The sequence below is a fragment of the Oncorhynchus mykiss genome, chromosome 21 (assembly GCF_013265735.2).
Source record: "Oncorhynchus mykiss isolate Arlee chromosome 21, USDA_OmykA_1.1, whole genome shotgun sequence".
Classification (NCBI taxonomy): Eukaryota; Metazoa; Chordata; class Actinopteri; order Salmoniformes; family Salmonidae; genus Oncorhynchus; species Oncorhynchus mykiss.
In genome coordinates, this window is record NC_048585.1 from 20,273,608 (window position 1) to 20,299,142 (window position 25,535).

A 25,535-nucleotide genomic window follows, 5' to 3' on the forward strand; every position below is an offset into this window, starting at 1 on the left:
TTGGAGTAGGAAAATCCTTCATTTAAACCCAGGGAAAATGAAAAGTCTTTATAAAACAGAGAAGGAGGGGGCTCTCGTGCTAGCCAGCTATGTGCCAAGGTTAGCGATCGGACTTCGAAGCCAGTGAGTGTGTGTACGTGTGTGGAAAGGGGGAGGGGGGAGAGGGGGGAAAGGGGGAGAGGGGGGAAAGGGGGGGAGAAAGAGGGGGGGGGGGGGGGGTGGCATGAATGAGTCGGATGCATTGAGAATAACTATTTATCTAGTATCCTTGTGGATAAATGGGTTACATGATAACGAAATGGGCCCTCTGCCAAGACAATGGGGAAATTATCAATGAGGTGGACATGGGGGTGACTGGTTCGAGGCTGTTCTACCCCTATTGGCTGCCATGAGGGTAACAAACACAATGCAACAAGTGGCACATAAATGATATGCCATTTTGCTCTGTGCGAATAAGGGGTTGGAACCGAAATGATTTCCCAATCGTTTCGTTCTGAACAGAACCACATTATTTTTCTCGTTTCGTTCTACTATTCCGACCAACAAATTAAAGTTCTGAACCGTTTCGAACCCCAAACAGTTGTGGTTTATATTGTTCCTTTCTGTTCCTTTTTCAACCTGTGAAAGCAACAGTTTTTTTACATTTAGATCATTCAATTACTTCACAATCAGTGCAGATTGAGCAGGCGAGCTAGTTATTTACATGTGTGATGGACAGACAAGTGTAGCCTAATTTATGGCGCAAAATGCAACTGAAATTTTGCAGGTTGGGAGAGAGTGAGAAAGGCTTGAGGAGTCTTGAAGCACGGACATCTTGTTATGACATGCATTATCTGAATTACAGTGCCTTGCGAAAGTATTCGGCCCCCTTGAACTTTGCGACCTTTTGCCACATTTCAGGCTTCAAACATAAAAATATAAAACTGTATTTTTTTGTGAAGAATCAACAACAAGTGGGACACAATCATGAAGTGGAACGACATTTATTGGATATTTCAAACTTTTTTAACAAATCAAAAACTGAAAAATTGGGCGTGCAAAATTATTCAGCCCCCTTAAGTTAATACTTTGTAGCGCCACCTTTTGCTGCGATTACAGCTGTAAGTCGCTTGGGGTATGTCTCTATCAGTTTGGCACATCGAGAGACTGAAATTTTTTTCCCATTCCTCCTTGCAAAACAGCTCGAGCTCAGTGAGGTTGGATGGAGAGCATTTGTGAACAGCAGTTTTCAGTTCTTTCCACAGATTCTCGATTGGATTCAGGTCTGAACTTTGACTTGGCCATTCTAACACCTGGATATGTTTATTTTTGAACCATTCCATTGTAGATTTTGCTTTATGTTTTGGATCATTGTCTTGTTGGAAGACAAATCTCCGTCCCAGTCTCAGGTCTTTTGCAGACTCCATCAGGTTTTCTTCCAGAATGGTCCTGTATTTGGCTCCATCCATCTTCCCATCAATTTTAACCATCTTCCCTGTCCCTGCTGAAGAAAAGCAGGCCCAAACCATGATGCTGCCACCACCATGTTTGACAGTGGGGATGGTGTGTTCAGCTGTGTTGCTTTTACGCCAAACATAACGTTTTGCATTGTTGCCAAAAAGTTCAATTTGGTTTCATCTGACCAGAGCACCTTCTTCCACATGTTTGGTGTGTCTCCCAGGTGGCTTGTGGCAAACTTTAAACAACAATTTTTATGGATATCTTTAAGAAATGGCTTTCTTCTTGCCACTCTTCCATAAAGGCCAGATTTGTGCAATATACGACTGATTGTTGTTCTATGGACAGAGTCTCCCACCTCAGCTGTAGATCTCTGCAGTTCATCCAGAGTGATCATGGGCCTCTTGGCTGCATCTCTGATCAGTCTTCTCCTTGTATGAGCTGAAAGTTTAGAGGGAAGGCCAGGTCTTGGTAGATTTGCAGTGGTCTGATACTCCTTCCATTTCAATATTATCGCTTGCACAGTACTCCTTGGGATGTTTAAAGCTTGGGAAATATTTTTGTATCCAAATCCGGCTTTAAACTTCTTCACAACAGTATCTCGGACCTGCCTGGTGTGTTCCTTGTTCTTCATGATGCTCTCTGCGCTTTTAACGGACCTCTGAGACTATCACAGTGCAGGTGCATTTATACGGAGACTTGATTACACACAGGTGGATTGTATTTATCATCATTAGTCATTTAGGTCAACATTGGATCATTCAGAGATCCTCACTGAACTTCTGGAGAGAGTTTGCTGCACTGAAAGTAAAGGGGCTGAATAATTTTGCACGCCCAATTTTTCAGTTTTTGATTTGTTAAAAAAGTTTGAAATATCCAATAAATGTCGTTCCACTTCATGATTGTGTCCCACTTGTTGTTGATTCTTCACAAAAAAATACAGTTTTATATCTTTATGTTTGAAGCCTGAAATGTGGCAAAAGGTCGCAAAGTTCAAGGGGGCCGAATACTTTCGCAAGGCACTGTAGGTCCACAGAATTATACCTGGGAGGAGCTGATTTTATGGAGGGTCTTTGAATGTCATTTGATCTAGCTAGCTAACAAGCTTGTGTGTGCAGAGCAGCAGCATAATTAAAAACACGTCTTAGCTTTTTGTTGTTAATAAATCCTATGTGAAACGTGATGAGTAGGCCTATAGTATCCTTAACTAGAACTGAAAAGTAAATCCATTCTTCTCTTGCTAATAAAAAATCCCTTTGCCTATCTTCTGAATCAAGCATGTAACATCAGTACAGTAGCCTGGGGGAGGGGCAGGTAGACTGAACATGCACATGCAAAGATTTTCAGCTTGCAAGCAGGCACTAATATGTTCCTGAGTGGAATTAAACCAAAAGCATCTCTTACAGTAATATACTATATTTGCACTTCATGCAGATACTTTTAACAGTTGCGGTTTTATTTATATGATATTAATGTGTAATAATTCATATGAATCCATATTATTAAAAAAAATATATATATACAGTACCAGTCAAAAGTTTTGACACACCTACTAATTCAAGGTTTTTCTTTCGTTTTTGCTATTTTCCTAACATTTTAGAATAATAGTGAAGACATCAAAACTATGAAATACCACATAGTAACCAAAAAAAGTGTTTAACAAATCAAAATATATTTTATATTTGAGATTCTTCAAAGTAGCCACCCTTTGCCTTGATGACAGCTTTGCACACTCTTGGCATTCTCTCAACCAGCTTCATGAGGTAGTCACCTGAAATGCATTTCAATTAACAGGTGTCTCTTGTTAAAAGTTAATTTGTGGAATTTCTTTCCTTCATAATGCATTTGAGCCAATCAGTTGTATTGCGAAAAGGTTGTATACAGAAGAAAGCCCTATGTGGTAAAAGACCAAGTCCATATTATGTCAAGAACAGCTCAAATAAGCAAAGAGAAACGACAGTCCATCATTACTTTAAGACATGAAGGTCAGTTAACCTCTCTGAGATATTTGGGACGGAGCGTCCCACTTCGCCAACAGCCAGTGAAATTACAGGGCGCCAAATTCAAAACAACAAAATTCCTCAAACATACAACTATTTTACACCATTTTAAAGATAAACTTGTTGCAAATCCAGCCACAGTGTCTTTACGACGAAAGCACGCCACAGTGGCTTTACGACGAAAGCACACCAAACGATTATGTTAGGTCAGCACCTAGTCACAGAAAAACACAGCCATTTTTCCAGCCAAAGAGAGGAGTCACAAAAAGCAGAAATAGAGATCAAATTTATCACTAACCTTTGATGATCTTCATCAGATGACACTCATAGGACTTCATGTTACACAATACATGTATGATTTGTTCAATAAAGTTCATATTTATATCCAAAGAACTCAGTTTACATTGGCGCTTTACGTTCAGTAGTTCCAAAACATCCGGTGATTTTGCAGAGAGCCACATCAATTTACAGAAATACTCATAATAAACATTACTAAAAGATACAAGTGTTATGCATGGAATTTTTCATCCACTTCTCCTTAATGCAACCACTGTGTCAGATTTCAAAATAACTTTACTGAAAAAGCTCACCATGTTGTGGAGTCAACAGAAGTCAGAAATATCATTGTAAACATTCACTTACCTTTGATAATCTTCATCAGAATGTACTCCCAGGAATCCCAGTTCCACAATAAATGTTTGTTTTGTTCAATAAAGTCCATAATTTATGTCCAAATACCTCCTTTTTGTTTGCGCGTTTAGTACACAAATCTAAACTCAGGAGGCGCGGGCAAGTCCAGGCGAAAGTTCAGACGAAAAGTCATATTACAGTTCGTAGAAACATGTTAAACAAAGTATAGAATCAATCTTTAGGATGTTTTTATCATAAATCTTCAATAATGTTTCAACCAGAGAATTCCGTTGTCTGTAGAAATACAATGGAACGCAACTAACTCTCACGGGAGCAGGCGAGACTGAGCTAATGGCACTCTGCCAGACCCCTGACTCAAACAGCTCTCATTCCCCCCTCCTTCACAGTAGAAGCATCAAACAAGGTTCTAAAGACTGTTGACATCTAGTGGAAGCCTTAGGAATTGCAATATGACCCCATAGACACTGTATATTCAATAGACAATGACTTGAAAAACTACAAACCTCAGATTACCCACTTCCTGGTTGGATTTTTTCTCAGGTTTTTGCCTGCCATATGAGTGCTGTTATACTCACAGACATCATTCAAACAGTTTTAGAAACTTCAGAGTGTTTTCTATCCAAATATACTAATACTATGCATATTCTAGCTTTTAGGCCTGAGTAGCAGGCAGTTTACTCTGGGCACCTTTTTATCCAAGCTACTCAATACTGCCCCCCAGTCCCAAAGAAGTTAATGTGGAAGATTTCAATAACTTTAAAAGATTCTTCAAGTGCAGTCGCGAAAACCATCAAGCGCTATGATGAAACTGGCTCTCATAAGGACCGCCACAGAAAAGGAAGACCCAGAGTGCAGCCCAAATAAAATCTTCACAGAGTTCAAGTAACAGACACATCTCAACATCAACTGTTCAGAGGAGACTGCGTGAATCAATGCATGGTTGAATTGCTGCAAAGAAACCACTATTAAAAGACACCAAAAATGGGCCTCCCGGGTGGCGCAGTGGTCTAGGGCACTGCATTGCCGTGCTAGCTGTGCAACCAGAGACTCTGGGTTCGCGCCCTGGCTCTGTCGCGACCGGGAGGTCCGTGGGGCGACGCATAATTGGCCTAGCGCCGTCCGGGTTAGGGAGGGCGCTGACTCCTGTGGTGGGCCGGGCGCAGTGCACACTAATCAGGTCACCAGGTGCACAGCTGGCTTCTGGGTTGGATGCACGCTGTGTTAAAGAAGCAGTGGTTGGGTTGTGTTTCGGAGGATGCATGGCTTTCGACCTTCGTCTCTCCCGAGCACGTACGGGAGTTGTAGCGATGAGACAAGATACTAACAATTTGATACCATGAAATTGGGGAGAAAAGGGGGTAAAATGCAACAACAACAACAAAATAGACACTAAGACCGGTGGAAATCTGTCTGATGAGTCCAAATTGGAGATTTTTGGTTCCAATCCTTAACGAATAGGATGAGAGCCGCATGTCAAATTAAATCAAATCAAACTTTATTTGTCACGCGCCAACAGTAGACTTTACTGTGAAATGCTTAACAAGCCCTTAACCAATAGTGCAGTTCAAGAAGAGTTAAGAAAATATTTACCAAGTAGACTAAAATAAAAAGTTACAATAAAAAGTAACACAATAAGAATAACAATAACGAGGCTGTATACAGGGGACATGTGTGGTTCCCATCATTATGCACAGAGGACGAGGTGTGATGGTGTGGGTGTGCTTTGCTGGTGACATTGTCAGTGATTTATTTAGAATTCAAGGCATACATAACCAGCATGGCTACCACAGCATTCTGCAGTAATACGCCATCCCATCTGGTTTGCACTTTGTGGGACTATCATTTGTTTTTCAACAGGACGATGACCCAACACACTTCCACGCTGTGTAAGGTCTATTTAACCAAGAACGAGAGTGATGGAGTGCTATATCAGATGACCTGGCCTCCACAATCACCCGACCCCAAACGCAATTGAGATGGTTTGGGATGAGTTGGACCGTAGGGTGAAGGAAAAGCAGCCAACAAGTGCTCAGCATATGTGGGAACTCCTTCAAGACTGTTGGAAAAGCATTCCAGAGGAAGCTGGTTGAGAGAATGCCAAGCGTGTGCAAAGCTATCATCAAGGCAAAGGGTGTCTACCTTGAAGAATCTAAAATCTAAAATATATTTAGATTTGTTGAACACTTTTTTGGTTACTACATGATTCCATGTGTATTTTCATAGTTTTGATGTATTCACTATTATTCTACAATGTAGAAAATAGTAAAAAAAAGTTTAAAAGCCTTGAATTAGTAGGTGTGTCCAAAACTTTTCACTGGTACTGTATATATACATATAAACGCAGCCAAAACAGAAACGTCCTCTCACTGTCAACTGCGTTTATTTTCAGCAAACTTAACATGTGTAAATATTTGCATGAACATACGATTCAACAACTGAGACATAAACTGAACAAGTTCCACAGACATGTGACTAACAGAAATGGAATAATGTGTCCATGAACAGGGGGGGGATCAAAATCAAAAGTAACAGTTAGTATCTGGTGTGGCCACCAGGTGCATTAAGTACTGCAGTGCATCTCCTCTTCATGGACTGCACCAGATTTGCCAGTTCTTGCTGTGAGATGTTATGTTCTTCCACCAAGGCACCTGCAGGTTCCCAGACATTTCTGGGGGAATGGCCCTAGTTCTCACCCTCCGATCCAACAGGTCCCAAGACGTGCTCAATGGGATTGAGATCTGGGCTCTTCGCTGGCCATGGCAGAACACTGACATTCCTGTCTTACAGCAAATCACGCACAGAACAAGCAGTATGGCTAGTGGCATTGTCATGCTGGAGGGTCATGTCATGTTGAGCCTGCTGGAAGGGTACCACATGAGGGAGGAGGATGTCTTCCCTGTAATGCACAGCGTTGAGAATGCCTGCAATGACAAAAAGCTCAGTCCGATGATGCTGTGACACACCGCCCCAGACCATGATGGATCCTCCACCTCCAAATCAATCCCACTCCAGAGTACAGGCCTCGATGTAATGATCATATTTTTCGACGATAAACACGAATCCGACTATCACCCTGGTGAGACAAAACTGCAACTCGTCAGGGAAGAGCACTTTTTTCCATTCCTGTCTGGTCCAGCAACGGTGGGTTTGTGCCCATAGGCAACGTTGTTGCCGGTGATGTCTGGTGGGGACCTGCCTTACAACAGGCCTACAAGTCCTCAGTCCAGCCTCTCTCAGCCTATTGCGGACAGTCTGAGCACTGCTGGAGGGATTGTGCGTTCCTGGTGTAACTCGGGCAGTTGTTGTTGCCATCCTGTAGCTGACCTGCAGGTATGATGTTTGAATGTACCGATCCTGTGCAGTTGTTGTTGCACTTGGTCTGCCACTGCGAGGATGATCAACTGTCCATCCTGTCTCCCTGTAGATCTGTCTTAGATGTCTCACCGTATGGACATTGCAATTTATTGCCCTGGCCACATCTTTCTTTCTTTTGGTGTTTCTCAGAGTCAGTAGAAAGGTGTCTCTAGTGTCCTAGGTTTTCATAACTGTGACCTTAATTGCCTATCGTCTGTAAGCTGTTAGTGTCTTAACAACTGTTCCACAGGTGCATGTTCATTAATTGTTTATGGTTCATTGAACAAGCATGGGAAACAGTGTTTAAACCCTTTACAATGAAGATCTGTGAAGTTATTTGGATTTTTACAAATTATCTTTGAATGACAGGGTCCTGAAAAAGGATATATATATATGTATATATATATCAGAGACAAAGAGGCACAGTCTAAAAGTAGATCTCCTTTGCTATCCCTTTTTGTTGCTTTACTTTCAAGTTAGTCATTTATTTTCAGAGAAAGTGAACAGGAAATGGTTGATAAATAAAATATCTCTCACCTCTTGCAGCCAATCAGCTGACAGTAGGCTATTGGTTTATTAGCACACCACTGAACTAGAATACTCAGCAGCATTTTAATTAAGGTGGTAGAAATGCTTTAAGCTACTCATACAGGTATTTGGGACAGTAACAGGGTACACAGGTGATAAACCAAACAATTGTTTATACTACATTGTCCTATAGAAATACATAATTGGATGCATTCCATCCAAATCCATAGACAGACATTGACAACATTTAGGCTTCACACTCTCGTATATCAGTCAAAAGTTATGTTCATTTAAGATAATTTCCACTCCTGAGGTGCCTACCCCACGGCCTGTGTCTGGACGCGTCATCTTAAATTATGCGTTCATGTAGCATAGGGCCATGGCGAGGCTGGGGAATCGGCCCAAATCCAGGTCCTGCTCCACTTTCCTGATCCGTCTTAGTTTGGCAGGGTCACTCTAAAGCCCCAAACAATGGCTCCCACAGACCTATACACAAACTAACTCATGTGTGACTGAGAGGGGAATAATGTGTGTGTGTGTGTGTGTGTGTGTGTGTGTGTGTGTAGTGTGTACATCTGTGTTGCTACGTGTTGGTCTATAGGCTGAGAGGCTGTTCATACGTACACAGGGTTAGTATGTTTTACATTGTATACCGTTCTACTATCACATGGAAATGAACCTGGCACGAATAGTGGACGTTGTAGACGAGTGGTCCTTTAACAGTAATATCTCCTGAATAAGCAACTAACCCTAACCACTGAGGTCCAACTGGTCTCATACCACCAAACAACATTAGCTTTGTTCATCTGCAAACTTGTTCTCATAGATCCTTATTTTCTAACAGTGCCATGGGTTCATTTGTATTTGTGTCACAAGTTCATGAAGCCAAAGTAAAGACCAGAAGGCTAGACATAAAGACTGCTGCTAATATGGTTGCATAATGAATGGAAACGGGGTCTCTGTTACGAAACTGTGTGATTTCACCTCAATGTCAGACACCCCAGCTGAATCAATCTAAAATGTGTGGCATACTGAGAAACATTGACCCTGCTACGGACAATAATAAAGTGATAGCCTAATACATGTGTAATAGCCTAACATGTATGGGCTTACAATGAAGAAACAGCTCTGTGTGTGTGTGTGTGTGTGTGTGTGTGTGCGTGTGTGCGTGTGTGTGTGTGTGTGTGTGTGTGTGTGTGTGTGTGTGTGAGAGAGAGAGAGAGACACAAGTAACCATAACAGGGAGTCAGAGCCTGTGTGTGAAGTAGGGGGTAGCTTAGTGTGCTTAGAAAGAGTGTGTAAACATAACTTTAACAGCATGCATGAGAGAACCAACGCGCTGCTTAGACTCTCAAAGGAGCAGTGTGAACCTAAAGCCGATGTGAGGGAGTCACTTCATGACAAGGGTATTGGGATGACACGGATTCCTGGCGCGCTCACTGAACCGTCATCACATGATTCGTTTGCGTACGTTAATCTTCTTGATACTGGGAGGTCTTCTTTGAAGCGTTGGTCGCATTTTAAATTCTACTGACACACAATCTCGTGCTTTCTCATCAGTTAATCGTCTGGTCAATTTCATGTCCGGGAACCAAGTAAAAACTGTCCAGAAAAGGAGCCATGGCCTAATTATCGGGGTGGGTTAAACCAAAGGAATGTAGGCCTAGACTACTATTGGCTATAGTTTAAAGTATAGACTATTGGCTAGGCTATTTATTATCTTCTCAGTGCAACACACAACAAAAAACTAACGAGGACACAGTGATCCAAATACATGATCTGAATTAAACTTTTTCCATGAGCAGAAATCAAGATAGTCGAATGCACATTGTGAAGGGCATTCAGAACCATCCCCTTTACTGGACCGTGTGTTTGTACACAAACCGCGTCATTCATTCTGGCGTGTGTGAAGTCTATGCCTGTCGCCAAGCCAAAAAGCCACTCCCCTTCCTCCTCGGGCTGATGCAACGCTGGATAGATATAAAGGTGCAGACAAACCCCACCTCGTTTAGAACAACGTAAATTCAAGTTGCGTATCACATCGTTGGCAATTTGATTTATATAACATCTTAAAATTGATCTTTTAAGCTATTCTTATACAATTGTATCCACATTGTAAGTTATTTTCCTATTTAATTGGGACAATTGAATTGTATCTTAGATACATTTATTGTTACTGAATAAAACTTCAAGGATAAATAGTTTCTAGTAGAATATTGGAGACATTCAACGGTGAAGGAATTGTTTCAAATTAAAATTGAAAAGGATCGCTACTTTTTCATAAGGATTTTATTCGTTTTCTCAAAGGTAAGATTCTGTCTGCGCCGCATCTTTTACTGTCTTCCGGGAAATATGCTGGGTTACCGGGTGTAGGCTAATTAACTTGTAATTCTCTATAAACTATACATTGTAATTTACAATTCTATAGGCCTAGTAAATTGATGTGTTGTTAATAATTAAGTCTATTCTATTGGAAAATAGGTTAAATAATTAGCCTATATATTGTGTATTGAAATAGCGGGCCGATGCATTTCATCTCTTGCAGGTTATTTCCCTAGTCAATTAGCCAAGATCAATTAGGCGCAAATATCAGATTTATTAGGTTATAGATGTGTTGTTTCTGTATTCTTTATAATATTTATGATGCCATGCTATAGGCCTAGGCTACACAGCGCAATGGGCCAGACTCACAAGGAGATAAATAAATAGCCCTGACGCTGTAGGCTAGTGGGCTATATTATTTACAGAGGAATGTCGGGGCGGTAACCAAGAAAGGAATGTCATGGATTTGATGGTTGAGTCTTTTCCATTATTTAGGATATTTGTAAATAAAAGACATCAATGTCCAAGAAATGATGCAACCCAAATGAATGTAAGCTACAGCTGAGGATATCTAAAAGAGATATAGGACTACAGCTCTGCGCAAAATGGTGCCATGCCCATAATAGACAAGCACGTGCCTTTGTTTCCATCAGTCAGTCATGGAAGAAATCTTATTAAATGGAGCCCAAAATCTAATTATTTAACAGTCCCATGCCTATAATGTTTTAGATTAGGCTGTGCTCTATCATTTAAAAACCTAAACTAATAACACGATCTCACATTCTGTTTAAATAAACGGGATTTGTTAGTTACATTTATCGGCCTATTACAATGTCCTTCTTATTTATCACGTTGAAATTGGAGATCAAAAGACTTGCGCAATGCTTTTGTCATTCATATTGGGTATGTGACGCTGCGCTGATTTGGATAGACGCGGGTGCCGGGCGGCTGGTATTTTTCCACTGGCTCCTGGGATGAGTCAACCCCCCTTCGTCTGGTCACATGACCTCAGATTTATGAGGTAGCTGCAGCGCATTGAGTAGCCTAGTCTCTCCCTTTCTAATATTGATTATTCAACGTCCCTGGTAGAACTCACGGTCATATGAAAGAAGAGAGTTGGAATGGCACAGGCAAGAAGTTCACAAATAAACACAAATTGATTCAAGGTTTTCCGTTTGTTTATTTTACAGCATGAAACAGGCCACTGCAAAAACAGAGATGAGCCGCTTCAACATTTCCCCGGATGAGGATAGCAGTGTCAGTTCCAATAGTCATGAATACAGTTCCTGTCCAACCAAGAAGGTTCCTATTGACAGGTGAGGCACTGCAGCCTGCTGGGTCTGAAGATGCTCTGCAGTAGACTTATGCCTGTGTTTCTAACCGCAGAAACGTCATCAACGTGCTTATTTTTGTAGAACTTGTATTATGTTTGTTTTAACGGCTGAATTGGAATGGGATTAATCCATTAAATAAATGCTTTATGCGTGTTTGATTTCCAGTCAATATCCCGATATGGATGCGGAGAGTCAAAACTTCCTTCCAGACTACCACCTGGACAAGAAGAAGTATGAAACAGATTATGTAAGTGCTGGACTGATAACATATAGGTTACCCAATTTGAGGCTTATGGTTTACTGTGCATTTATTTGAGTTTTTTTTTCTAACTGGGTATATTTGACTTTATTCTCAACAGCATCCAGGCACCGCCTCTTTTGGGATGTCAGTCTTCAACCTGGGCAATGCTATTATGGGTAGTGGCATCCTTGGTCTCTCCTATGCCATGGCCAACACTGGCATTGCGCTCTTTGTGTGAGTACTGTTCTTGTGCTCCTGTATGCCAGTGTCAGACTTGGGTTTCAATGAAATCAATTGCAGATTATTTCTACATCTGCATTGCTTGCTGTTTGGGGTTTTAGGCTGGGTTTCTGTATAAGCAGTTAATGACATCTGCTGATGTAAAAAGGGCTTTATAAATACATTTGATTAATGAAGGAAAACTGCACTGCGGGTTCAATCAGAATGTTCACACTGTGTCATCCAATGGCAATGTCCGCAGCTTGCAAGGTGTGACGAAGAGCTAGTGGTGTCTGTTTTAAAGCAGTTGACACCAATGATATATCCCAGGATTGCTGAAGCCACCGGTCGGCCATATCGGCAGTCCCCAGAAGGAGTAGTCCTCCATAGGAATGAATGGAATTCTATAGTATTTGAATACAAATTTTCAAGGACAAAATTACATGTATTTAAGTATTTTGTTGTTGTAGTGGGTACAGTAACATTAGTACTTTCAAAAAATTATACTTTATGGAAAAACATTGTAAAGAATTATTATTTTTTATGTTTAGCTCACATTTCGATTATGCATTTTGGTGTCAGTAAACTAATACATGTGGCAAAAACAAATGTACACATTAATACATTTATTTTATTTTATAGCTACCAAAATATTTTTTACAATGATGGAGGGTGGTGCCAAGATGAAGGCGCAGTGGCTTCAAAACAGCACTCCCTGTCAGTCAACTAGCGTATATATACATAATTGGAATGAAAATACACTTCCACAATTGAAATGGGGCTCAGCTTTATGAATCTGGGAAGTAGGTAGTAGGAATTAGGAGTGGCAGGTAACCTAGCGGCTAAGCGGGTTGGGCCAATAACCCAAAGTGTGCTTGTTCGAGTCCCTGGGTGAAAAATCTGTCAACGTGCTCTTGAGCAAGACAATTAACCCTAATTGCTCCTGTAAGTCGCTTTGGATAAGAGCGTCCGCTAAATAACTAAAATGTAAGTCAACATCACATTGAATAGAATGCAATATAGTATGTTGCTAGTGTGGAAGATAGTTTGTGGAACTGTCTTGAGTCTGAATGCACTCAGTCATATCAGAGACAATACAGCACATTCTAAACTTGGCAGTGTGATATACCACCAGGTACAGCACAATAAGGTCACGCATCTCAATATCTACCAATGTGAGGCATAGATACTATACATACAACCTGAGCACAGCATTTATCCACAGTCTACTGGAGATGTCCTTGTCTAAGACAGGGATAACCAGGAAGGGAGTTAGAGTAGGTGAGACAGCCTACAGAGATCAAAGCTTATGCTACCGCAGGGCACGGTAGCTAGTAGCCACGCAGGCCAGTGTTTACGAACAGTGGGCGTACGAGTGTGAGCGCTGGGGTTGGGTGTGTGGCGCATTAGCATCAGGGCCTTTCATGTGGGCCAGTCACTCAAAGCCGGGGGGAAGCCGCTTAGCAGCGCTAATCTTTCTGCGAGGGGGCCAGAGATATATAAAGGTGTAAGGTTCGGGAAACGGGCCTCACATGAGATCATTCCAGTAGACTCTTCTTCTCTCCATTACACTCATTACACGTCATTTCAAACGACGTTTAACCTAAATCCAATGACATGGTGTTATTTTTTTGTTGATTTCACGTTAGTTGACAAATCAACCAAATGTAAATCAAAACTAGATGTTGAAATGACGTCTGTGCCCAGTGGGTAGCCAGTTTGAAGGGCCACTTGCTCCAACAGCTTATGAATTATGAATATAATACCTCTGAATATTAGTGTAGCTTTGTGAAGTAGGAGAAATTCTGTAAAATATATAAACCATACTGAAAAAACTTTATTCATTTGGCTTATGCATTTCCGTAACATACCTTCTTCAGGGTATAAAAGCTTTTGTGTATTTTCACAAAGGCCTCTGTTTAAAAAAAATCTTTGTTTGCAAAAGGTTTCCACACCATGAGACTTGCAAACACTTCACTGTTGGGTAGATTCAGTATTTACAGAGTGAAAACAATTACCTTGGGGTCATCTAAGGTATATTTGATGAGTCCGTGAAGTGCATATGACGTGATGAGATGTAGACTAAACTATTATGGGCAGAAGTGTAAATGGTGACAAGTAAATCTTGGCCATGTTCTGTTATAATCTCCACCCGGCACAGCCAGAAGAGGACTGGCCACCCCTCATAGCCTGGTTTCTCTCTAGGTTTCTTCCTAGGTTCTGGCCTTTCTAGGGAGTTTTTCCTAGCCACAGTGCTTCTACATCTGCATTGCTTGCTGTTTGGGGTTTTAGGCTGGGTTTCTGTACAGCATTCTGAGATATCGGCTGATGTAAGAAGGGCTTTATAAATAAATTTGATTTGAAGTAGCCGAGTCGACAGAGCTGTGCTCGGATATAGTCGAGTAATCGTCTCTATACCACTGTGTTGTGGTTCTGAAGTTATGTGAGTGAAATTATTTGCACAAAGCCTTCATAATGTGAACCTAGCTCATATCTCTTAGAGAATTTTTCTCAGTGGCACAATTGCTACTATTAATACAGTGAGTCAGTGTTAGCTCTGCACAGCTTGGCTGCTAGATAGAATATCCTGACCTGGAGCCCATTGTCCAATCACATCCCTGTATCTGGATTGTGCATAGCTGTGTTGCATCAAAACTGTCTCCATGACAAGGTCTTTGCAGATCAGCTCACAGACAGAACCTATTGATCCCTGTGTTTGGGTGCTACAGTAGAGAAGGTCACTTGTATGTCACTTCCCCAGCCTCAACATGGTCAACATGAGATGTGTCCTTGCGATGGTCAGAACACATTTTCCATGTGAATTTTAGCCCTGCGTTGACCTTTGGTGTGGTTTGTCTCCACGTTCAGATGGAACCATCGGGAGATCAAGTCAAAATAATGTGTTTGAATTGGGACTGGTGAAATGCACCAAACGGAAACCAAGCTTGCACTTATCCAATATGCAATATGTCAGTGTGGTTAATACCAGTCGATAATAGTCCTTATCAGTCTTGCAGGCCTGGTTCCGTACCTTACTCATGATACAATGTTCCTCTTCTCTCCACAGAATTCTCCTGGTGGCTGTGTCCATCTTCTCCCTGTACTCTGTGCACTTGCTTCTAAAGACAGCCAATGAAGGAGGGTCGCTGGTCTATGAACAGCTGGGTTACAAGGCCTTCGGCATGCCCGGGAAACTGGCTGCATCCATCTCCATCACCATGCAGAACATCGGAGGTGAGAACTAAGGACACTTCAATGGTCATTCAGGAAGACAGATCAAAGTCGGGGAGACAGTCACGTTGATCCACTAGGAGTTGACTATGTGGAAAAAAGTCCAAAGTCTAAATGTCAGTGATGTCACACATAGAAAAGTAAGAGCAGCCAAATAAACCAAATGGTTCTGTAAATGTTTACAATAAATATTTGCAAGGGTACTAGACTTTCCAATGGAACAAACATCCCTTCTGCGAACCAATAGGCCTATTCATTCTTGGTTAGTGCTACTAGAACATTCTCAGAGATGTCTGTTTTGGAACAAAATAAGGCATGTTTTGATGCAAAGTCACTGATTCACAATATGACTTTGACTAACCGGGACTTTGCTTTTACCTTTGCAGCCATGTCCAGCTACCTCTACATTGTGAAGTACGAGCTGCCGATCGTTATCCAAGCCTTCATGGGAGCTACCAATGGGTAAGCAGCTTTGTCTCTAGATTCTGTGTGTCGGTTGGTGTGTGTGTGTCTTTTACTCTGCTGTTACTTTGGTTTGACAAATGGCCCATGGTTGTTTTTGAGCGGTCGACCCTCGAGGTGAAGTAGTGACTTTGGTGTCATTCAAAATGGCGGCGGGTTGTTTTTGAGTGCTGCGCTGGGAAGATGTGAAGAGGCCTCTTTGTCCCTCTCAGCAGAGAGGGAGAGGAGGGAGCAGGGACAGTGTGTTGTCGGCAGCCGTTCAAAGGGTCCTTTTAGAAGAGCCAGTGCCGCACCGAGACAGACCTCTGGATGAGCTCATTCAGACCAACCAACTGGCCCATCAAACATTCATGTAGTGTTGCCAGCATGTAGCTAGACCACCCTAAGAGCAGGCTGCTATTTATGTGTGCATTGCAGACATTCTGCCATGTTTGTATTTTACAACAACAGTCAAACGAGAAACGAACGCTACAATAGCTTTGATATAGGTCATATTTCTTCACAAAAGCTAGATAAATGCTGGGATATGAATGTGTGTAAGTGGGTGTAACTGTGTTATTATATTTAACTGTGTGGTGATATGTGTGTACAGTGTATGACGTGTTCTCTTCTCTCCTGTGCGTTCCAGAGAGTGGTATGCGAACGGGGACTATCTTGTGATCTTGGTGTCAGTTGTCATCATCCTGCCACTTTCACTTCTCAGGAACCTTGGTAAGACACAATACAGAGTGTGGCACTTTACTGTGTGTGTGTGTGGTAAAATGCAGCACTTGTGTAAAATGTTGTGAAAGGGCAGGGGATGGTGACGCACTGTGGCAATGTATGTGTGTAGTAGAGGCCAGAACAGTTTGTTTACATTAGATTCCTTTTTGACTGATAAAGTTAATATATTGCCTTAGAAGAGTACACTCTTATTCATTGTAATATAGTTTTAATATGTTATAACGGATATTACACAGTTGTTAGTATATTTCCTATCTTACATTTCCACAGTATATGAAGTACTCAATAGTTTTCTCTCTCTGTTACCTTACTTCAGGTTACCTTGGTTACACAAGTGGTTTCTCCCTGCTTTGCATGGTCTTCTTCCTGATTGTGGTGAGTCAACATCCTAAACTACTCTGCTTTATAGTTCAGGTTATTGTAGTGAATGGCTCACCTATAGATATGATATCTTAATTTTATAACTCTGTTGTGGAAGATAATGTTCCTGCACAGTAGGAAATGCAAATTGTAGTGTATTTAAGGTTTAAAGCGGCTTCGAAAGTTAGTCATTTCCACTTTATTACTGTCAGTCTTGATTTATCCTAACTAAAAATGTATCAACCACATTTCCATTAATTATAATCCATACAATAATTCACATTTCCTGTCGCTGCAGGACTATTTCCCTGCAGTGAGAAACTGGTCAAATTAAGATAGAACACCCGAATAACTGTGACACATTGGTTTACAATTCTGACCTGCTCACACTAGCCGGACCATGAGCAAGCATTCTAAAAGTAATGAGTTTTAATCTGTAGTAATTATAATATTGGCAATTAGCAATGTATGTAGCCAATAGTCTGTACCTTTTGTATGGGAGTCTAAATGGGCTTGGTTGCTTTTCCAGGTGATCTATAAGAAGTTCCAGATCCCGTGCCCTTTCATCCCTAACATGGACGTGATACTGAACGAGACGGTTAGCAAGATCCTGAACAACACGGTGGGCTTCCTCAACACCACCGCCGTCGTCTACAACGAGGACGTCTGCACACCCAAATACTTTGTCTTTAACTCTCAGGTGAGAAATGGACAGATTTGTTGAGTGGTAAATCGATAAATGGAAAGAGAACTACTTAATGGATGCCCAAGTGCTTTCGTACTTGTCTTTATGTTTGTTTTTTGTGTGATGTAATGTTTTTTTGTGTCTGTGTACATGTGTCAAATGTCTAACGGTCTTGTCTAACGCTCTCCTTCAGACTGTGTATGCTGTTCCTATCCTGACGTTCGCCTTTGTCTGCCACCCCGCAGTCCTGCCCATGTACGAGGAGCTTAAAGAGTGAGTCTATCGCTGTTTACCAGCTGCCACGTTGTCAAGGCTACACACACACACACACAGAGTTTATAGCTGTAGTACTTGTGAAGGAAGAAAGAGAAAAGAACAGTGGTTCTGTGTTGTCTAAACCTCCTCTTCTTTCCCAGTCGTTCCCGTAGAAAGATGCAGGGCGTGGCCAACGTGTCTTTCCTGGCCATGTTCATCATGTACCTGCTGGCTGCTCTCTTCGGATATCTGACCTTCAACGGTGAGCCACCCCCGCCCCCCTTAGAAACATATTCATCCATTTTTTAACAGTCGGATACAAAACTAGTTTGAGCAGGAAACAGTCCGTTTTGGGCTAATTACAACCAGTTGTTATGCAAATACTGTCCCCCATGAGAAAACAAGACACAGAATAATCTGTCCAATACACCAATGATCCTATATATTTGTTATGGCAAGGACATCGCAGCAGGTGTCCAGCCATGTTCCAGACTTCCCTAAAAGTATGGCTACGCAATGGCCCTCGTTACCAAGGACGACATGACGAAAATGAATGAACTAGGGTGTGAAAGTTACGCACAACCTTGAATAATCTAAACTGTATTACAATTGACCTCTCAATCTCAGTTTGATTTGGCTGGACATGTAACAGGCAGGTTACAAAGACCTTTCTGAACGAACACCAATAATACAGCTAAATGAGTCAATGTTGACCGTAGGAGTTATTATAGAGCATTGCTGACCAGGGTTCGATACCCAGTTGGTCACACATGGGCCCTATGTCTGGATATCTGAATATCTGAAAGGTGTGGACTCATCAGGCTAAGGGAAATTAATTGAATATGTGGCTTTATAAGTGAAAGGAAACAAGCATAAATTAAATGACCATATTGGATTGGCTTTACAGTGAATGTGGAGCCCGAACTTCTGCACACCTACTCCAAGGTCTACAAGTCTGACGTGATCCTACTCATCGTTCGTCTGGCCGTGCTGACAGCTGTCACCCTGACTGTCCCTGTGGTGCTGTTTCCCGTAAGCCCCACATCTATCTATCTGTCTGGCTGGCAGCTTGTCTGTCTGTCCATCGTCCATTGTCAAGTTCGGCATTGCCACCATGTTGACCTTGGTCCCCCGTCTCTGTCTCTCTGTAGATCCGCACGTCGGTCAACCAGCTGCTGTGTGCCTCCAAGGAGTTCAGCTGGATCCGCCACACCATCATCACCGTGGTTCTGCTGGCCAGCACAAATTGTCTGGTCATCTTCGTCCCCACCATCAGAGACATCTTCGGCTTCATTGGTGAGTGAATGTGTTCAGTTGGTCAGGTGCAGTTCACAGAATCCAGAAGTTGTAATAGAGAAAGAAAAGAGGTGAACATCCCCACTGAGCCTGTCATCTTCCTCCTCAGGTGCATCTGCGGCAGCCATGTTGATCTTCATCCTGCCCTCGGCCTTCTATATCAAACTGGTCAAGAAGGAGCCCATGAAGTCTGTGCAGAAAATTGGGGTAAGAAAAAACCTTGCTCCTTTTTGGTCCATGAATTGATGTGTTTGTGAGTGTTGTGGTCTGTGACTCCTGGCAAGGAGCATCAATCAGAGAGTGGAGAAGAAAGCCTTGTTGTGCTAAAAGCCCAACGGTCTCGTCCTCCCTCTCTCTCCAGGCATCCATCTTCCTGTGCAGTGGTTTCTTCGTCATGATCGGCAGCTTGACCCTCATCACCCTTGACTGGATCAACAACGCCTCACAAGCCTCCGACGGACACTAGGATACCTCATCCACCAGGGGGGGGGAGAACCACACCATCCGCAGCTCAGCCGCTAAACATCTGACCGCTAAGACTGCTACCCAAGAAGAAGAAAATGACCTCACATACAACAATGTTCGGCTTTGAACTCTAAGCAACAGACTATACCATTCCAATGAGAATGTACTGAACTTTGTACAGTATGCAGTTAAGCCACACATGTGGTGATTTTCTTTTTTCCTTTCGTTGTGCTTTCTTTGTTTCGTTTCCCGTTTTGGACGTTTTCTCTTTTTTTGTTATTCTGGTACAGTTGAAACATTTGACGGTGCCTCAAACAGGGATGGTGTAGTTGTAGAGTTCCACTGCAGCTCATATTCAGGTACTGCGTGTGAGCTCAGCTTTTTGGGCACGGCGACAACTTTTCTCAACCGGGGCCGCACGCAACCGCGGACATCCTGGAATCCCAGAACTCATTAGAGGTGAAGAACGTGACAGCAGACTCTACTCGACGTGAATAATTTAGCGTTCAACTTCTTATTTTTTAAAACATTGCCAAAAAAGGTATTTGTAATATGTGTTTATATATTTAAAAAGCACTTAATGTTCAGCACACTCGTGAGGAAATTGTCTGTTCACGGACTACTAGACCGCTTATCAGTATTTGTACCAAGGCTGTGTGACCTAGCTAGTGGTGTCGGCTTCACTTGTAAAATGCTTAGTATGAATCAACGAAACCTGCCTTCTCAAAACCCCACACTGGAAGTTGCAAAATATCTCTTTTAAAGAAATGTATTACGCATTGTAATGTATAGAAGACCTTGTTCAAATCTTATACAGCGATGACACTACTGCTTGTAGATGGGGCATGCTCCCTGTCAAATCCCCCGGATGCTAAGGGGAGGGGGACGTTACACTTTTTTTCTTTAAGGAAGAATATCTTGAATTTGACCACATGCGTGGTTGTAATGTACCTGTTTACCTTGCAAAAATAGTTTGTTTTCTGACTGTTTTGAGACCGCACATAACCAAACGTCACATCAACGTTACATAATGGCTTCCATGCAGAACTGAGGGAAGGCGGAGGAATGTCGTGTGAGCTGCTCAGTGTATCTGTCAAAATGTCAGTGTTTTTCTAACGGTTGGCAGCTTCTCCTTATTAAACATAACCGTAGTTACAAAAAAATAACGAAATGATTGATAAGGATAGTGTAAAGTTGGCTTGTCACCTCGTCACAAACACGAGGCGGGCGGCTCACTGCTTCCAATGTTAACCTCACACATCATCCAAACTGTTATTGTCCTGCGATTATTTATGGAAGAACATGAAATCAATGTAATTTTATCTATTTTACTATATTTATATATTGTACATATATGTGTAAATATCTATGAGTTGAACTACTGTATATATGCTCTGTTTTGTTTAACCTTCTATTGGCATTTCACTAAAACTAGAGCTGTAAAAATTGCTGGTGAATTTGGTCTTTATCAATTTACCCCCCCCCCCCCTATGATTCAGTATGGAGCTGTTCACTTTCATTTCTGGAACCACAGTGAGAGAGTTTTCGCTCTTCCACTTGCTGTAATTCTGAAAGACCATGTTTAAAGTGGAACCTACCAAAACATAGTGGCAGTGGTCTTTGTGTAACACACTTCACACTTGTTCTATTTGTGACCCTGATAACCTTTTCTCACATGCTTTATGCACGTCTTGGTTAGAGAGTATGTGAGCCATCTCTTGACCTCAGGAGCAGAGGGCATCGCCCACCAGTGTTACACTCTTGTTTCAATGAAACACTATGTACATCATGTAATTATTGTCCAAATAAAGTCAAAGATAATCCCACACATTGTTGGGTCTTTATTGTGTCAGTTCTGTTTTGCAGACCAGCTGATTGTGGTGTGCTTTTGCAGGGAGCCCACCGTATGTTGGGAAAGTGATGGCAACTCCTGAGACAAAGAACTGTAACCCCCTTAATTTTGATGAATAAACTGCACAAAAACACAAACAATTTCAGGAGAGAATATTACATTGTCTAAATATTGTGGTGGGAAATTATGCATTTTTCAAATGTTGGCATGAATGAGATATATCGCCCAGAATCATAAGTCCACCAGTGTTTGGACAGTGAAGTATAACTCCAGCAATTTGGGATCAAATGATGAATATGAGGTGACAGGACGACACAACCTTATTCTAGACATGATGTTAAAGTAGTGCTGTTGATTGGATTTGAACAGCCAAAGATGTGTAAGACACATCTTTACTCTGCCTTGCTGAAATAAATAAAAGCACAACTCATGCAAATGACTTCATTAACCACGTTTCCATCCATCCAGCCTATGAAAAAAAATCACGACAGCTGTGATGGAAACAGGAAGTTTCGATGCAATTTTATAAATGTTGAGAGATAATTTGTTCATTCGACATGGTGGAATCTTTTTGCGTCTTTAAATTCAATTATGCAAGAAAGGGCAGTGGAAACGACTTCACGCGCAAATATTGATGTAATAACAATCATTCACTGAACTCTAAACCTCAACTAAATCTTGTAATGAATAATGTTGGAATTTAGCAAGTTAAGGAGACTAAACTGCTTGGTGTAACCCAGGAGGGTAAACTGTCATGGTCAAAACATATTGATGCAACGATAGCTAAACATGGGAAGAGGTCTGTCTGTATTAAAGCACTGCTCTGCTTTCTTGACACCACTATCAACAAAACAAGTCCTACAGGCCCATGTTTGGTCATACCTGAACTACTGTCCAGTCATATGGTCAAGTGCCACAAGAGGGCCATAGGCTAATTACAATTGGCCCAGAACAGAGTGGCACGGCTGGCCCTTAAATGTACATGGAGAGCTAACATTAGTAATATGCATGTCAATCTCTCCTGGCTCAAAATAGAGGAGAGATTGACTTCATCGCTTGTATTTGTGAGAATTATTGACATGTTGAATGCACTGAGGTGTCTGTTTAAATGACTAGCACACACCAGAGGCTTCTTCACAGTCCCCAAGGCAAGAACAGACTATGAGAAACGCACAGTGCTACATAGAGCCATGACTAACTACATGGAACTCTATTCCACATCAAGTAACTCATGCAAGCAGTATAATCTGATTTGACAAAAATCTGATTAAACTACACTTTATGGAACAGCGCGGACTGTGAAGAGCCACACACACACAGACACAAGCCAACACAAGTACTCTACACACATTACGTATTGATTTTGTTTGTTTGTGTGTGTGTGTGTGTGTGTGTGTGTGTGTGTGTGTGTGTGTGTGTGTGTGTGTGTGTGTGTGTGTGTGTGTGTGTGTGTGTGTGTGTGTGTGTGTGTGTGTGTGTGTGTGTGTGTGTGTGTGTGTGTGTGTGTGTGTGTGTGTGTGTGTGTGTGTGTGTGTGTGTGTGTGTGTGTGTGTGTGTGTGTGTGTGTGTGTGTGTGTAAATTCCCTTAATACTGCTGCAGCAGCGAATGGGTATCTATAATAAAATACATATATTGAAATCAACCTGGAGTCACGCGATGACATGAGTAGTCATCCCGCTATGAAATAAATTATGAACTTTACAGGGTGGTGAAAGTGCACGGACCGGTATGAGTTTGACGCTCCTTTCCAATAAATATCGAGGGTCTTATTCTGGTGACATGATGAACTGCCGTTTGACAAATAAAAAAATTATCGCGTTTATCTATGTATTGTAGACTAACCTACCCGCACAGTATCTGCGAGCTGTTTAGCGAAAGGGCATGTGCCAATGTAACAGTATTGCCCCTACCTGGGCTCGAACCAGGGACCCTCTGCACACATCGACAATATACACCCTCGAAGCATCGTTACCCATCGCTCCACAAAATCAGAGGGACTACACCGATTGAAACGCTATTACCGCGCACACCGCAAACTAGCTAGCCATTTCACATCGGTTACACCAATACCAGACTAGGCACATTTGCTATTTAACGCAACACTTTTTGTGTAAAAACTATTGGTTATAGCTGAAAATGGATAGAAACACATTGAACAGTACATTTTTATTCGGTACATGAAAACTTAAGCAAAAAATAAATAAATTGTGTGCACTATGTCAACACGCACTGATTTTTATCAGCATGGAATTCGTTTGGTGGAAACACCACCGGTGGGAAATCGCATATTTTATTTATGCGTATTTTTTAAATATTCCCATGAAAATCTGTCGCCAATTGGATGGACACCTATCTATTTGAAGTGATTTCTGTAAATGAAACTAAATCACCGTGACAGTCAAGTGGGGTCAACCACAAGGCCATACGATCAAACCCAATCCTCCCCCAACCGCCCTGTGGGTTGTCCCTGCCAGTGCGTTCCAGACACAGTATTTTATTTTGGGAGCCCTAAACCAGATTTGGTTGAGGGGCCTCCCCACCTCGCAGCAAAACATTTTAAACATTTTGCCATGCTAATTTCCTGCAATTCTACCCATTTTTCCATAGGGTGGAGAGATATTTTGGCAGTTTTAGAGCAAATTTTCGGCAATTCTACACATTTAGTAATGACTTATGCCATGTTAATAAGATATCTGAGTGAGAATGACTAACAAAATCAATGGGTGCCTCCTGGAGGTAGGTATTCAGCCATGATTACTACAAGTTTAGATAGCTGGCTAACTACCAATAAAACATTTTTTTTGATGACATGGCTAATTGAGTGACTGTCGGTAGCTGGGTTTCCGTCCAATTGGCAACAGATTATCATGCAAATTGTCGAAAATCGGCATAAAAACAATGTGCATGTTCCCACCAGAGATGTTTCCATCAAATTGACTTGCTGTAGAAAAAAAGCTGTGTGTGATGATGTATTGCACATAAAAAACCTTTTGTGGTTAAATTCCCATGTACCAAATAAAAAATACAAGTTAAATGGGTTTCCATCACATTTTCAACTCTACTGTTTTCTCACAACAAAAAACTCTGGTTTTGATTTATTTACAATTTAAGAAGTGTGGTTTGAGCTACTGTGGCCCCCATTTTAGATATGCCATCTTGTCAGCAGATTTGTCACCGGTGTTACGTCCCTGGTGTTACTGTTCCTGCTGGTAACACCAGTGACTTGACATTAACACCAGTGAAAATCAATCACACTGATAACTTTTTATATCAACATATGGTTTTATACTGTTTCAATATTGTGATTTGTATGGCTTTCCTTTTAATAGATACAGCAAATTAAAAAGTAAGTGCTGCGGAAAAGCAAAGACTCTACAGAGAGTAGAGTTACTTATACTTAGAGTTACTTATTTAAAGGATTTAGAGAGTCAAAAAAGAAAGAGAGTGAATGATCTCACAGAAAGAGGAACAAGACAGTAGCGAAAGCAATGTCGGGTCAGTCAGAAAAACACAGAGAGATGTTGAGAGCAGGAGAGAGAGAGAGCACTTATTTTGCAGGGAAAACCCCTTTTGGGTGGTGACACCGCAGGAGAGAGACTGAGAAACTTGCCAGTGCAAGACTCCTGAGAGCTTGCAGTTTACGATGGATAAAATGCAAAAACTTGGTCTTTCACAGTCCAGCAACCTGGAGGAGATTGCAGATAGCACAGTTTGTAACAATTCAAAGGCACAAGCCAAGAATGTGAACACTCCACCGCTCCACAGAAATCCAATGAAGAGGTGGAGTGGGGGGCTCACTAAAGTGGACAATTGACCTTGGTCCACCATGTGAAAGACAAAGGATGCAATGTCTTTCGATGAGGAGGTAAGGGACTCTGGCACTCAAATAGAGTTATATTATGTCAGTGAGGAAGAAGTGGAAAGTAAGGCACAGAAGATTTATGGAGTAACCATAAAAGGAACCATACGAATGCACCAGGTTCTGAGTAATCACGCCTGGCATCTTAAAATACAGAGACATAAGTCGTCTCTGCCATGCAGTGCAAAGCATGTGGGATTGCCCATGTCATGGACTCCAAGAAATCACTTTCCCGACAGTGTCACTCTTCCGACAGGGGT

General features: G+C 41.7%; 1 protein-coding gene across 2 annotated transcripts in view; it reads left to right on the forward strand.

Moving 5' to 3' along the window:
• The window catches only part of LOC110499958 (sodium-coupled neutral amino acid transporter 2), a 27,300-nt gene extending 5,911 nt beyond the window's left edge, over positions 1-21,389 (forward strand). The window contains exons 1-15 of one of the 2 annotated variants that reach the window (XM_021577019.2): positions 9,929-10,277; positions 11,483-11,608; positions 11,792-11,873; positions 11,986-12,101; positions 15,154-15,320; positions 15,704-15,779; positions 16,408-16,490; positions 16,819-16,877; positions 17,392-17,562; positions 17,741-17,820; positions 17,964-18,064; positions 18,710-18,834; positions 18,954-19,098; positions 19,208-19,305; positions 19,460-21,389. In XM_021577019.2, the coding sequence (XP_021432694.2) occupies positions 11,484-11,608; positions 11,792-11,873; positions 11,986-12,101; positions 15,154-15,320; positions 15,704-15,779; positions 16,408-16,490; positions 16,819-16,877; positions 17,392-17,562; positions 17,741-17,820; positions 17,964-18,064; positions 18,710-18,834; positions 18,954-19,098; positions 19,208-19,305; positions 19,460-19,564 (1,533 nt within the window). In that variant the 5' untranslated portion in view covers positions 9,929-10,277; position 11,483 and the 3' untranslated portion in view covers positions 19,565-21,389. Of the gene's footprint in view, positions 1-9,928; positions 10,278-11,482; positions 11,609-11,791; positions 11,874-11,985; positions 12,102-15,153; positions 15,321-15,703; positions 15,780-16,407; positions 16,491-16,818; positions 16,878-17,391; positions 17,563-17,740; positions 17,821-17,963; positions 18,065-18,709; positions 18,835-18,953; positions 19,099-19,207; positions 19,306-19,459 lie in introns of those variants that run through there. The other variant, XM_036957211.1, reaches the window with a different exon arrangement.
• The last annotated feature ends 4,146 nt before the right edge of the window (positions 21,390-25,535 follow it).